This window comes from Coturnix japonica, chromosome Z (assembly GCF_001577835.2).
Source record: "Coturnix japonica isolate 7356 chromosome Z, Coturnix japonica 2.1, whole genome shotgun sequence".
Classification (NCBI taxonomy): Eukaryota; Metazoa; Chordata; class Aves; order Galliformes; family Phasianidae; genus Coturnix; species Coturnix japonica.
In genome coordinates this window covers 11,208,841-11,221,459 of record NC_029547.1, presented here as the reverse complement: position 1 = coordinate 11,221,459, position 12,619 = coordinate 11,208,841, and the positions used below count along the sequence as shown (strand labels likewise).

The 12,619-nt window shown below is 42.3% G+C and overlaps 1 protein-coding gene across 1 annotated transcript in view; it reads left to right on the top strand.

Annotated features, from left to right (window-relative positions):
- The first annotated feature begins 1,564 nt into the window (after window positions 1–1,564).
- RICTOR (RPTOR independent companion of MTOR complex 2) overlaps window positions 1,565–12,619 on the top strand; it is a 71,457-nt gene continuing 60,402 nt past the window's right edge. Inside the window, exons 1-2 of the mRNA XM_015848496.2 lie at window positions 1,565–1,677; window positions 1,835–1,882. Coding sequence (XP_015703982.1) covers window positions 1,629–1,677; window positions 1,835–1,882 — 97 coding nt within the window. The 5' untranslated portion in view covers window positions 1,565–1,628. The remainder of the gene's footprint in view (window positions 1,678–1,834; window positions 1,883–12,619) is intronic.

Below are 12,619 nucleotides of genomic sequence, written 5' to 3'. Positions count from 1 at the left end.
TATAAATATTATTTACATTCCAAACTATCATGTAGCCTTATGTGTTCCCACTCATAATTGATACTGGGACATTATTTCACTTGTCAGAATCAGAGATGACCTGAATTTTACCTGCATAACTCTATTTAATTAGGGAAAACAGGAAGAAACAAACAAACAAACAAAAACAAGCAAAGAGTTCAGAGAACTATTTTGATTATTAAACAGTGTCACATTTCTGCAGGCACAGAATGCTAGAAGAGTCAGCTGGAGTTTAAATATCACTCCAACAAGTCTTGATGTCCGTGCTGGAAAATGTTTTTCTACCACAAAGCAGTGTGTTTGTCTGACCATATATCTATTAGGGAAGAATTAAGTGCAGCATGGAACCAGCACTTCACATGCAGATTACAGGTTCAAGTCCAACTGAAAAGCTTAAGACAAGGCCATCACTCCACGGTGCTTCAAAGCTGATGTGAAATTAATGAGTCCCAGCAGCACCTCTAGTAAACAGGATGCAGTATTACTACCAGAAGCGGTGGTTAATTTGGCATTTTCAGGAAGTCAAGGGTTCCCTGGACATGAAATTTCAAAGGGAACCCCTGAGGCAAATTGATGAAACCATTAAAGCAAGTCTGCTACACTTTGGTCTTGTGTTAAGCATGAATGAGATCTTATTATTTCTACCTTTAAGTTTTGTGAACCCGGAATCCATCAAGGACATTAGTCTCTTGTTTAATAAGCGAAAACTGAAATAGGAAATTGTAGAAAAAGGCTTTATAGACTAAATAAAGGTGACATAATCCTATTAAAATAATGTTCTCATATGCATATCATGAGCTGAAAGTTGAAAGGAACGCCACAACCCCTCTGCTCTGGCTGTAGAGAGAAGCTACTTTTAACCATTGAAGTCAGTGCTAATTTTTAGAACACCAGTTTTTAGCGTGGTGGTTTAGGATCTGAATTGAAAGACAACCCATGACAAGGAGGGAAAGCCAAAGCATTGAAACTCACTGCAGTCGTTGGATCTATGCCTGTAGGGCCCATCCTGCACTTCAGCACGGGCTGCAGGGAGTGCATGTAGGGTGGGTTTCTGCCTGGAAAAGACAAGGAGGTGTAGGATAATCTGCTGGGTCTGCACAGGGCCCTCCTTCAGCATAAGCGTTTCACACATACGCTGATTTTATTAACAAATCTCAGGGAAACAAACAGGTCCACGCTGCAGGGACCCACCGCAACTCAAACAGCGCAACGAAGGGATGTTATTTTCCTTTTTGTTCTTAACTGCACACACAGGGATGCACGCTGCCACCCGTCATCCCACGAGCCACCACGGGGGCAAGTGCAGCTGTAGAAAAACGAAAACCGAGCACGAAAACCTCACAAAATAAACAGAAAACCCACCCAGAAACACCCTCTCCTGAGGGCCGGGCCCACAGTGCGACGCCCACAGCCACCTCCCCCCCCCCCCCCCCCCCCCCCCCCCCCCCCCCCCCCCCTCAGTGGGCGATGTGGGGGGGGGGGGGGGGGGGGGGGAAGGCGGGAGGCGGGGCGGGGCGGAGGCGCCGTACGCGACCGTGGCGGCTCCGCGGAGCTTTTCTCGCGAGAGCGGGCGAGGTTTCCGGTGTTGTGACTGCGGGGCCGTAAACATGGCGGTGAGCCTCCGCGCCCGCTCGCTGAGGCACCTCCGCATCCGAGGTAATGCGCCCGGCCGGGCCGCGCCGCCTCATTCCCGGTGCCCCTCTCGCCCCTCTCACCCGCTCTTCTCCCCCTCGCTGCCTCCTTCTGTTCTTCCCTTGGCTCTTTTTTCGCCGCCCGCTTAACGCGCTCTCCGCTTCTCTCCCCGTCTCCGCAGGTCGCAACGACAGCGGTGAGGAGAACGTCCCCCTCGATCTCAGCCGAGGTACGGCCCGGGGGCGGTGGGATGCGGGTCGCCGTCTGTCCCCTCGCCGCGTCCCGCCGAGGGGAAGCTGCCTGCAGCTCGGGGCCGGCCGAGGGGCCTGGATGCTGCACCGGGGGGCTCGGGGAGCGGGGCGGGGGCTGCCGGCGGGCTGTAGGGAGCGGGATTGGCTGTGGGAGGAAGGCTGTGCGTGGACCCGTACTCTGAGGAGACGGCAGGGTAACCCTGGGGGCGCCTCCGCGGCTGCGGATGGAGTCGCAGCGCAGCCTGGGGCCGGGCGGGCGCCCTGGAGGAGCCCCGCTGCTGCTGCTGCTCCCGCGGCCGCGCGTGTGGGTTTGCTGCAGCTGAGGTGGCCGCTCTGAGGTCCCCACTGCAGTGTTGGAGGTATTCATCTGCCACTTGTCTGCCGACCTGCCCTGCTACCCGCTGCTCTCGGAAGTACGCGGGGGATGAGAGGAAGGAAACAACAATAACGTGCTACACATTAACTAGTTCCCGCTTAGACAAATAACAGCTTGTTCCCTACCTGAATGTATTGTCTTGCTGCATGCTGGTGGGAGGGCCGGGCTCTCCCAAGAAGCAGGATAAATGCAGGAAACAAACTGCCTTCAGCAGCAGCAAGCCTCCTGTGGGCAGAAGATCTTTGTCTGAGGCAGGGGATGAAGTAGGAGCTTGCAGTACTTTATTGCTCAGCGCTAGGACAGCTGCACTCATGAATAGGTCCATTTTGCAAGGAGCTATACAAGGAAGTAACATAATCAATGAGCTGAAAGCAGGCTGTGAAACGTTGATACAGTGTACCTAGACAAGGGCTTTAACACTGTTTCCAACAGTATTCCCCTGGCAAAGTTGGCAGCCTAAGGCCTGGACAGCTACAATTTGCTGGGTAAAGAACTGGCTGCATGGCCAAGCTCAAGGAGTGATGGTGAATGGAGTTAAATCCAGCTGGTGTTCCCTAGGGGTCAGTATTGAGGCCTGTCCTGTTCAATATCTTTATCGATGACTTGGATGAGGACATTGAGTGTGCCCTCAGCAAGTTTGCAGATGACACCAAGCTAAGAGGAAGTGTTGGTGTGCCTCAGGCTAGGATGGCCCTACAGAGGGATCTGGCAGACTGGATTGCTGGGCTGAGGCGGGATGAAGTTCAACAAGACCAAGTAGTGGATCTTCAATTTAGTCACAGCAACCCCAGGCAATGCTACAGGATTGAGGCAGAGTGGCTGAAACAGTGTGCAGAGTAAAAGGACTTGGGGGCATTGGTTTGATGCTTAGCTAAACATGAGCCAGGTGGCCAAGAAGGCCAGTAGTATCCTGACTTGTATCAGATAGCATATCCAGCAGGAGCAGGGAGGTGGTCATCCCCCTTACTCAGCTCTGGTGAATCTCCAGCTTGAGAACTGTGTTTAGTTTTGGACCCCTCAGTACAAGAAAGACATCAAGGTCACGGATTGTGTCCAGAGAAGGGCAGTGATGATGGTGACGGCACTGGAGCATGAGCCTTAGGAGTTGCAGCTGGGGGAACTAGGATTGTTCAGTGTGGAGAAGAGGAGGCTTAGGGGAGACTTTATTGGTCTCTACAACTACCTGAAGTTTGTGGTGAGATGGGGGTTGGCCTCTTCTAGATAACAGTGAAAGAATTAGAGGGAATGGCCGTAAGTTGCACCGGGGAGATTCACATTGGATATTAGGAAAAACTTCTCTGAAAGAGTTGTGGGAGCTGGAATGGACTGTCCAGGAAGGTGGCTGAGTCATTGGAGGCATTCAAGAAGCATTTGTGTGGTCCTTAGCGTGGTACTAAGGGACATGGTTTAGTGGGCAATATTGATTGTAGGTGGACGGTTGGACTAGATTACCTTTGAGGTCTTTTCCAACCTTACTGATTCAGTGTAAATTCTACATAAAGGAAGTATTAATGCTGGCAGTATCAATAGTGCTTTCAGCTTGAAGTTGGGCCGTATCAACAGTTTCATCTCTAAATATGTTTTGTTTGTTTTGTTTTGTTTGTTTGTTTTTGGCTACTGTTTATTTTTAGAATTTTATTCTTAAACAGTTTTACCTTGGACTGAAAGCTATCTGTATCTGTATGTATCTAATTTAGAAATGCATTTAGTTCATGGGAAAAGTTCTGAGTTTTTTTCAGTTTAAAGGAGCAGAGTCTTGTGTTCTACCTCCTCATCATGGCATAGACACTATTGCTTTAGTGTCTTTAACATTAAAACCAGTGTAGCTTCATCAACAGAATGTGGGACGAAGGCTTAATAGTCCAAACACTTTACACAGCTGTTACTGTAAGTAGTGTTATCTGTTTATGAAATTCACAGAATCAGGATTTTAATGAATGTGTTTAGTAACCTTTTTACATTGTGTAACACTGAGTTGTTCTGATGTGTATTGTTCTTACACAAAATTTAAATGTGGGAGTGGTGACTTTTAGATCTGTTGGAGATCTTTTACTCAGGATTCAAAAGGCAACTGTAGCAAGGTTTCTTTTCTTCCATTAGGTGTTTAAGCCACCTCATAGTGCCAATTAACCCTTATCGAAAGTGAGGGATTTGATTGGTTTGGAGAAAAAAAAAACTTGCCATACTATATAGAGAATCCTGAATATAATGCTAAAATACGAATGAAAATGTCTAGTTAAGCTAGGCGATAGCCTGGTTCCCTCACTGAACACACAACCAGTGTTCTTTTTCTACTGTTAACAATAGTTACATGAGCAATTAGTTTAAATATTTTAAATTCCCATACCCCTGTATGCTTACGCTGTTTAGATTGACTCTGTTGAGCTGATGGCCGTTTTCCCACAAGGCTCACGTTTTTAGTGACTTACAATAATATTCTATTGTTTTTTGTTTCCCCAGGCAACTAACTTTGTGTTGATTAACATGGAATATCTGAGTTGGGTGAAGTAGAAAATTGCCATCAACATGTGTCATATACTTTAGCTACAGCGATATCCTTATTATTAATACGTTAACTCCAATTGGTATTGCCTCATGTCAAGCAGGTTCTTGTGTAGTGAGGGTCTGAGAAAAAAGACTTAGCATACAAATCAGACCTTTAGGAGTCCATAGCTGTGGACTGTTTAAGGGGCCAGTGCTGTTATTAAGTACTCCAGAACTAAGAATAGTTGAGGGGAGTGTGCTAGCCTAGCTTATGCTGCTTTGGGTTCTGCTTCTTTCTGTCTATTAGGGCAGTAGTACTCAGGGAATACCTTGCTGCATGGAAAGCTGGTCTGCCTTTTTCTGATTTTTCTGTTCCTCTCTGCTGCTGTTGTTGAGGGTTACCGATGTTTCCCAGAACGCGCTTCGTAGTTTGCTTTTTATGTTGTTTTTATCATGCCTAGTGTAGTGGATTTCATTCCTTGGAGCTTTATAGTATTCTGCATTTAAATAAAAATGTTTCCATAATGTTTTTGAAGGATTTTTTTGTATTGTGGTACATTGTGTGTGTTGCTTAAAGATATTGGTATGGAGTTTGAGATTTGTTGTTACTTTATGGCTTTCAGAAGTTTTCAGTCACTCAGGTCAGGCTATGCCCTGTCTTTTAAGACAGTTCTGGTATATCTTATGCGGTGGCAATGGTTTTATGGACTTCCCCCCCCCCCCCCCCATGTCAGTTTTCTGAAAATATGGCCAGTCTGGAAAAATTGTCCCCAGCACAAATAAGGCTGGGCATAGTACTGGTATGGTAAGGTTAAAAATGTGAAGATACAGGGTAAACTGGTTGTGTTTGACTATTTAAGGCTATATATTGACTCATCTTTTGATTACAAAATTAAATTATTAATTGGGATTCATCATACTCAACTCTTGACCTTGTTATATTACCTTCTCAGAATAGAACAGAAGAGGAAAAGGAGGACAGATTCGCCACTAGTGCAACTCCCATTGCAGTCATCTGGAAGGAATTAGCAATGGGATGAGGCAGACTGGTTTAATTAGACTCCTGAAATCAAACTCCTAACTACATAAGGCCAGGGAGGACAATTGGAATTATTGACCAGGTTATCACATTCAGTAGGAATTCTTGCTTTGAGTCTGGTTGTGGTCATGTCTATAACTGTGCTGCACGCATTACATACTGTTAACATAATTCATCTTTGTTCCTATTTTGCAGGGGGTTCCTAGCTGAACTGCAGAGCTCATATATCTCCCAAAGCCCTAGCCATTCTGCAAGACTTGTGTAATATCTCTTGCTTTGCTCATGTCTAACAGAAACTATTTACAAACTGTTTTTGAAAATTGGTTACTGTTTCAGTACTGCCTTACCCTGCTGTGACCCACAGCCCTGCTTTTGGGCCTATCAGCTGCTATATGAGCTCTGGCAGTCTGAATGAGAAATGTTCCTTATACTGCTTTATCTGTAGGCAGTGTCCTTTGAGTATGCTTTGTTCAAGAGAGCCCCTTATTTGTGTGTGTTCCTGTAGTTTTGAGGCTGCAGTGTCTATCAGGAGCTTTCCAGAGGTCATTTATTCCCTGCCATGTTTGCGAGATACAGGGGTGCAGATAGGACTGCTGAGGATGGATGAAGCCAAGTTCATGACTTTCTCAGTTTCCTTCTCTTCAAGGTTAACAGTCCTAGCTTGTTGATATAGTGCTTTTCAATTAAATGAGATGTACCTGTCTCCGCCTTTAATTTGTAATTGGTAAACATGCATTACAAGATGCTACTTTGATTTAGCAGCTTTTGTTGTACTGGTTCGCTTTTGTGTTGAGTCTTAGTTTCAGCAAGAAACAAGTATGAATAAAGTAGCTGAGAACAGGCTTTTTTCTCTTTGAGAGTTAGCTTCACAAATTGGTATGTTGCTATCTGATAAAATAAAAATCATTTCCCCACCCTCGCCCCCCCTTCATCATTTCAATCAAACACGTAAGAGTTCTGTTTAACCTGAGAAAATATGACATGTATAGCCTTTCTCACTGTGCTTACGTCACTTTAAACGGTGTTATATTTCATTCCATGTGCCCACATGGCAAATTGAAATGCACTGCATGCAGGACAAAAGTCTCAGAAGACTATTTGCAGTTTGCTGCCCACAAAAATGTTGGGCATTTTCAAGGGCTATTTGAGTGGTAGTCAAAGAAGGCTGAATGAATTTTGTTTCCAAATTCAGCTTGAGATTCGGTGACCACTTCGTTTCCAATTTCCTTCACCAGTAAAGAAGAAGCAGGGAGGAATGCTGCCCACCTGCCCAACATTGAGAGCTTAAGTAGCTGGGGGAGGGTGGGGGCGGGGGAGAAAGAAAGGATTTTGGAGTCCTTATAAGAAGGTGGTAAAGAAGATGCGAAGATGCTGACTGGTATATGCTTTCTTGGTGGCTCAGATGCAGTCTTCTGCATTGATGGCAAGACTGTTACAGAGAAACTTCCAGTTCTTCTTTGCATGACATGGACTGGCTTGAAGATTTGGAGAAGTAGAACTCCTCTGTCCTTAAAAACATGATTTTAAAAATATCCAAATGAAATGTATGAGCAGCTTTTGCCCTTGCTTCACGGTCTACCTTTACTCGATAGGTAACTGTAATAGAATGCTTGTACTAGCAAATCACACAGAGTAAGATGTTTTTTGCTTCCTACTTTGAGAACCTGTAACAGAAGCTGTAGTAGTAGCAAGAAGGTGTTTAGCAACAGCTTTTTGCAGCTCAAGGGTGTAGAGAGTCGATCTAGGAAGCAGGTAAAGGGCTGTCTTAACTGCCTGTCTGTCTGAAAAATTCTCAACCTCATTGATTTCTAATATAGATGCTATATAATAATATATATATTATATTATTATATATTTTATATATATAATATATATAATATAGTCTTCTGAAGTACCTAAATATCTAGTTTGTTAGTTTCTTTATAAGAGTATTTTATTTTATAATATGTATATATTATATAGTGTATATATTATAGACTATATTATTAGTAGTATATATATTATTAGTAGTATATATATTATATAGAGTATATATATTATTATATACTCTTCTGCCTTTTTTTTTTATCCTTTCATCCTTCTTTTAAACTACGGCAGTGTTTGCTTTCTGTTTTTTTTGTTTGTTTTGTTGTTGTTTTTTTTTTTTTTTTGTTGGAGCCTATGCAGGGTAGGTGCTATGCAAAGAAATGCACATCCTTCATTGTAATTACAGTAAATAAGGATGCTATGTCAACAGTAGCCTTCCAAGGAAGAAATAGATCAGACTTCTGCCCTACCTTGTAATCTTTGAGCAGTTTACTAATTAGCTAGCAAACTTTTAAGTTTTTCCTTACCAACTTAGAGGTGTTCAACATCAACATTAAAAGTGAGAAGAAGCAATATATAGTTGCATTTAAAAATGGCTGTTTATAAACCGTTTAGATCCCATAGAAATCCCATCTTTGCAGAACTAAATCTCTGATGAAATAGTAGCAACTAGTTTTGGGAGTCTGCTAAAAAACTGGACTTGCATTTCATCTTTCAGGTCAAATTTTACTCCTGCCCATGTCATATAACTTTTTAAAATGAAATTTTACCTAACTTAAAAGCAGGCTAGTTTTCCTAGAACTAAGGTGCAAACATGCAACAATAGGCTTTGAAAACTGCATAATAGATTACATAAAATAAGATGTTTGCTTTTCATTAGAATTGTCTTTACTGCATGCAGGTAGGAAAATGCTTATCCCATAGCACAGGTGATTGCAAGCTGAGCAGCTCTGGGCTGATCCCTTTCACTACAGAAGGGAAAATGCCATAACACAGCTGTACAAGTGCTGGCCAGTAGCTGACAAACTACTTTAACTGGAACACTTGGAACTTTCACAATAAAATGTTACGATTTATCGTAGCTTAGAAATCTCTGCAATTAGTGTCTTCATTTATACTGCAGAAGCAATGTTTCACTTGTTAACCATCTGCTTTGGTGATGGGAAACTTATGTAGAGTGGATCCTCAGAAGGAGTTAGCAAAACTTCAGAATGCAATTTGTGTAGAGTGTATTGTCCAACTCCTTGCAGCTGATAAAGAGGTGGAAAGCTGGTAAAGAGGAATAAGTGATAAAATGGCTTTAAGTAAATAAAGAAAAATCCTACTTACATTGTGTATTTTTGTCGTTGTATGACTGAATTTTTATATCTTTGCAGGACTAATGTTCTTAGATTTTTGTTGTGTTATTCAGTGGTGTACCAGGCATCCAAATAGTGGTTTGAGTATGGTGAAATCCAAATTGTCTGAACAACAATACTCTTGGAATCCAAGTTTGTTAATAATTCAGGCTGAGTGATGGAGACTTTATGAAAGTTTCCTGAAAGGTGAGCTTTTGTGCTAGCGGCTATTCTGACTGCATGTGATCTTTTAGTAATGTAGGTGTTTTTCAATGGTTCAGCAAGCTACGTTATTGATTGTAGAATTTAAGATATGTAATTATGTAAGGCATAAAAACAATAAAGATTCTGAATTCATTTCAGCTGGAGAAACGCGAAGTTAAGAAAATTTTATGCTACTTACTAGTGATAAAATGAGTAACTTTGTGAATCTTAAGAATGAAAGGATGTCAACATGGTGGGGATGGGATGGGACAAGTGGGTATTGATAGTTAGCACTTCTTTGGTCAAAGTGAAAGAGGTGCATCTTAATACCCAGTTTGTGTAGAACACAGTGGTTGTGAAATGAGCAGCAACTGTTGATGTAAGACTATAGAACGAGTAAGAAATTAGTTGTATGCAGATGTAAGATTTCCAAAACAAATCAATATGACCTTGGTTAATGGGAAAATATACAAATACTCTGAAAGAGTAACAAAGAATAGCTTTATTAATCCTTTCAAATAAAAATATCTGGTGACTGATGTGGAGATCTAATGGGGGTTTTTGTTTTAATTTTTTATTTTTTAGTTGCAGTAAAATTTGGCTTCCTTGTTAAAGTTTATACATGTTATAATGAAAATACAAATTACTTTCAGAAGTTGACAATTACTTCATACAGAAAGAGAAGTATCAGGAACAGGTTTTTAGGCTAGCATGTTTCTTCAGCAAGATGGCTAAAATTTTACCATAGAGAAGTCTTTAAATTAGATATCTTAAAAATTTGTACTTACATTTTCTTGTGGAAATCTACAGTGTGGTTATGACTTTTCCTGCCCTTTCTCTGAAAGTTGACTGTTAAGAGAGAATAAAAGCATTGAACAGTCCATCACAGCTGTGAGTGAATGAGTGTCCTCTATGCAGCTCCTAACAATCATCATCCTGTGTGCTATCTAGAAATCTTCTAGTTATTGTGTTCTGAGGAGGTAGTTATCACATCATACAATCAGCGAAAAGATTTCCTGCTGCTGTTATTGCTGTTTGTGAATTACCCGCAGTTTGCAGTTGTGTTTAACTTTATTAATGTTTGGATTTGGAGTTATTGCTGTACTCTTTCTCTGTCTTGACAAATTGTCCACCATGTCTTTATCAGCAGACTGGGTGATCCTACCTCAGGATAATGGAGCTAGGTTATTGCTGATTGCACAGGACCCTGTGGAGCAGGATTTTCTGGGGACAGTGGCTAGCTATTAGAACCTTGCAGTTCATCAGTAAGGGCCGTTTAGCTGTACTGCTCTTATGTTTTTCAGTTCTTGAACATGTTAAAATGATTACAGACAGTATTAAAATGCTACTTGGTAAAATATTTTTAGATATGATCAAGTTCCTCACTTTCAGAAGGTTTCTGCTGATATCAGTGATAGTATTATTAACCTGCTTCTCAGCTCAATATTCAAGGAAATGCATGATCAAAATTACTTTGAGTAGTTTTGAAAGAGGATTTGCATGATACACAAACCAAACAGTAATGCATGATATGAAGCAGTGCACATCTCTAGAAAGCTACTAGAAATTATGACTGGCCTGACTTCTCCTTTTAGAATTGCTGTCAGGAAGGAAGAGTGTGAGTTTGAGGGATTAAGTATAAATTTCTAGACCATTACAGTAAATTTTTATCCCTCGTTCAAATTATTATGTGATTAGAAAATACTGATGCCTGGCCACTGAGTGTGGTTGATGCACCAGAGGGATGGGATGCCATTCAGTGGGATCTAGAGAGCCTTGAGCACAGGTGGACATCGTGTGGTTCAACAAATCCAGGTGCAAGGTCTTGCACCTGGATTGAGGCAACCCATATTACCAGTGCAAGCTCAGGGATGAAACAATCGAGTGCTGAAAAAAAAAACAAAACAAAAAACAAACAAAAAAAACAACCAGGGGGTTTTGGTGGATGAGAAGCTGGACATGAGCCAGCAATGTGCTCTCACAGCCCAGAAGGCCAACCATATTCTGGACTGCATCAAAAGTAGCATGGCCAGCAGGTCAAGAGAAGTGATCCTGCCTCTCTGCTCTGTGCTGGTGAGGCTTCAGTTGGAGTCCTGCGTCCAGATATGGAGTCACCAGTACAGGAGAGACATGGACATGTTGGAGTGCATCCAGAGGAGGACCACAAGTGTGATCCAAAGGATGGAACACCTCTCCTATGAGGACAGTTTGAGAGAGCTGGGGCTGTTCAGTCTGGAGCAGAGAAGAATGTGAGGTGACCTGAGAGTGGCCTTTTGGAACCTACAGGGGAGCTACAGGGAAGAAGGGGACAGACTCTTTAGCAGGGTCTCTGGTGATAGAAAAGGGGGAGTAGTTTCAAGCTTAAAGAGGGTAGGTCTAGGTTGGATATAAGGAAAATTTCTTTTACAGTGAGGATGGTGAGGCACTAGAACAGGTCCAGAGATGTGGTTGATCCACCTGATCCAGCTGTGGATGTCCCTGTTCACTGCACTGAACTGCATGACCTTTAGAGATCCTTTCCAACTTAAAGGATTCTATGATTCTATAAGACTAATTTGATTTCTGTATAACATAACCAGTGTTACAGATCTGGCAAAGGCCCGTCATCCAACTTATCCAACTTTATACCTCCTTTTGAACAAAATAGCCGTGGTACTAGATCATTCCTGCCTTGCAGCCTGCCTTTGACAGCAGATAATTGGTGCATTAAAGAGAGCAGAAGGGCAGGAGCATGATCGCATTGCCACTGGGCTTTCCCCAACCTCAAGCGGTTCATGACTAAGTTTGTTTTTCCTTTTTTCTTTTTACTTAATATCTAAACTCTCTGTGTTAGAACAAGTTCTTCTAGATTGTAACTGGGAGCATTTATATCAGTGTTCTAATAGGAAGTGCTAATGACAGGGCTTTTCTTTGGAGTCTAATTTCAGCTTGATTTTAATAATTAGCATGTTCATCTGATATTGTAGGAAGATGGAAATAAGTTTTTCACAAGGGAGAAAAATGTGTTATGTGTGAAGATTGTATATACACCAGTATTGATTGGTAAGGCTCTTGACAGCAACATCACGTCTTCCTGAAGTTTGAGGGTGCAGCAATCCTTAATTTGCTGAACAGACAAATTACTTAATGAATTTTGAAACTGTCATGGTTTTAATGAAAATCCACCTGCGTCCGTGACGGGGTGGGGTGGGGGGGTGGGGGTGGGGGTTGGGCGCAGGCCCCACAGGGGCCCTAGGCTGAAAGGAAAAGTTAATTAGGAAAACAGCGGCAACGATCTAAGGAGGCACACTTATTTAATAAATACTATATTGAAATACAGAATAACACAATATAATACAATAGAATTTGTAGAACTTGAAATTGAGCTAACAAATCAAGCAAGATAGGAGAGAGAAATGAGTCCCGAAACCGAGAGGCCTATTGTAAACTCTAGGCGACACGGTGAAGGCTCCCACACACTCCCCTGAAC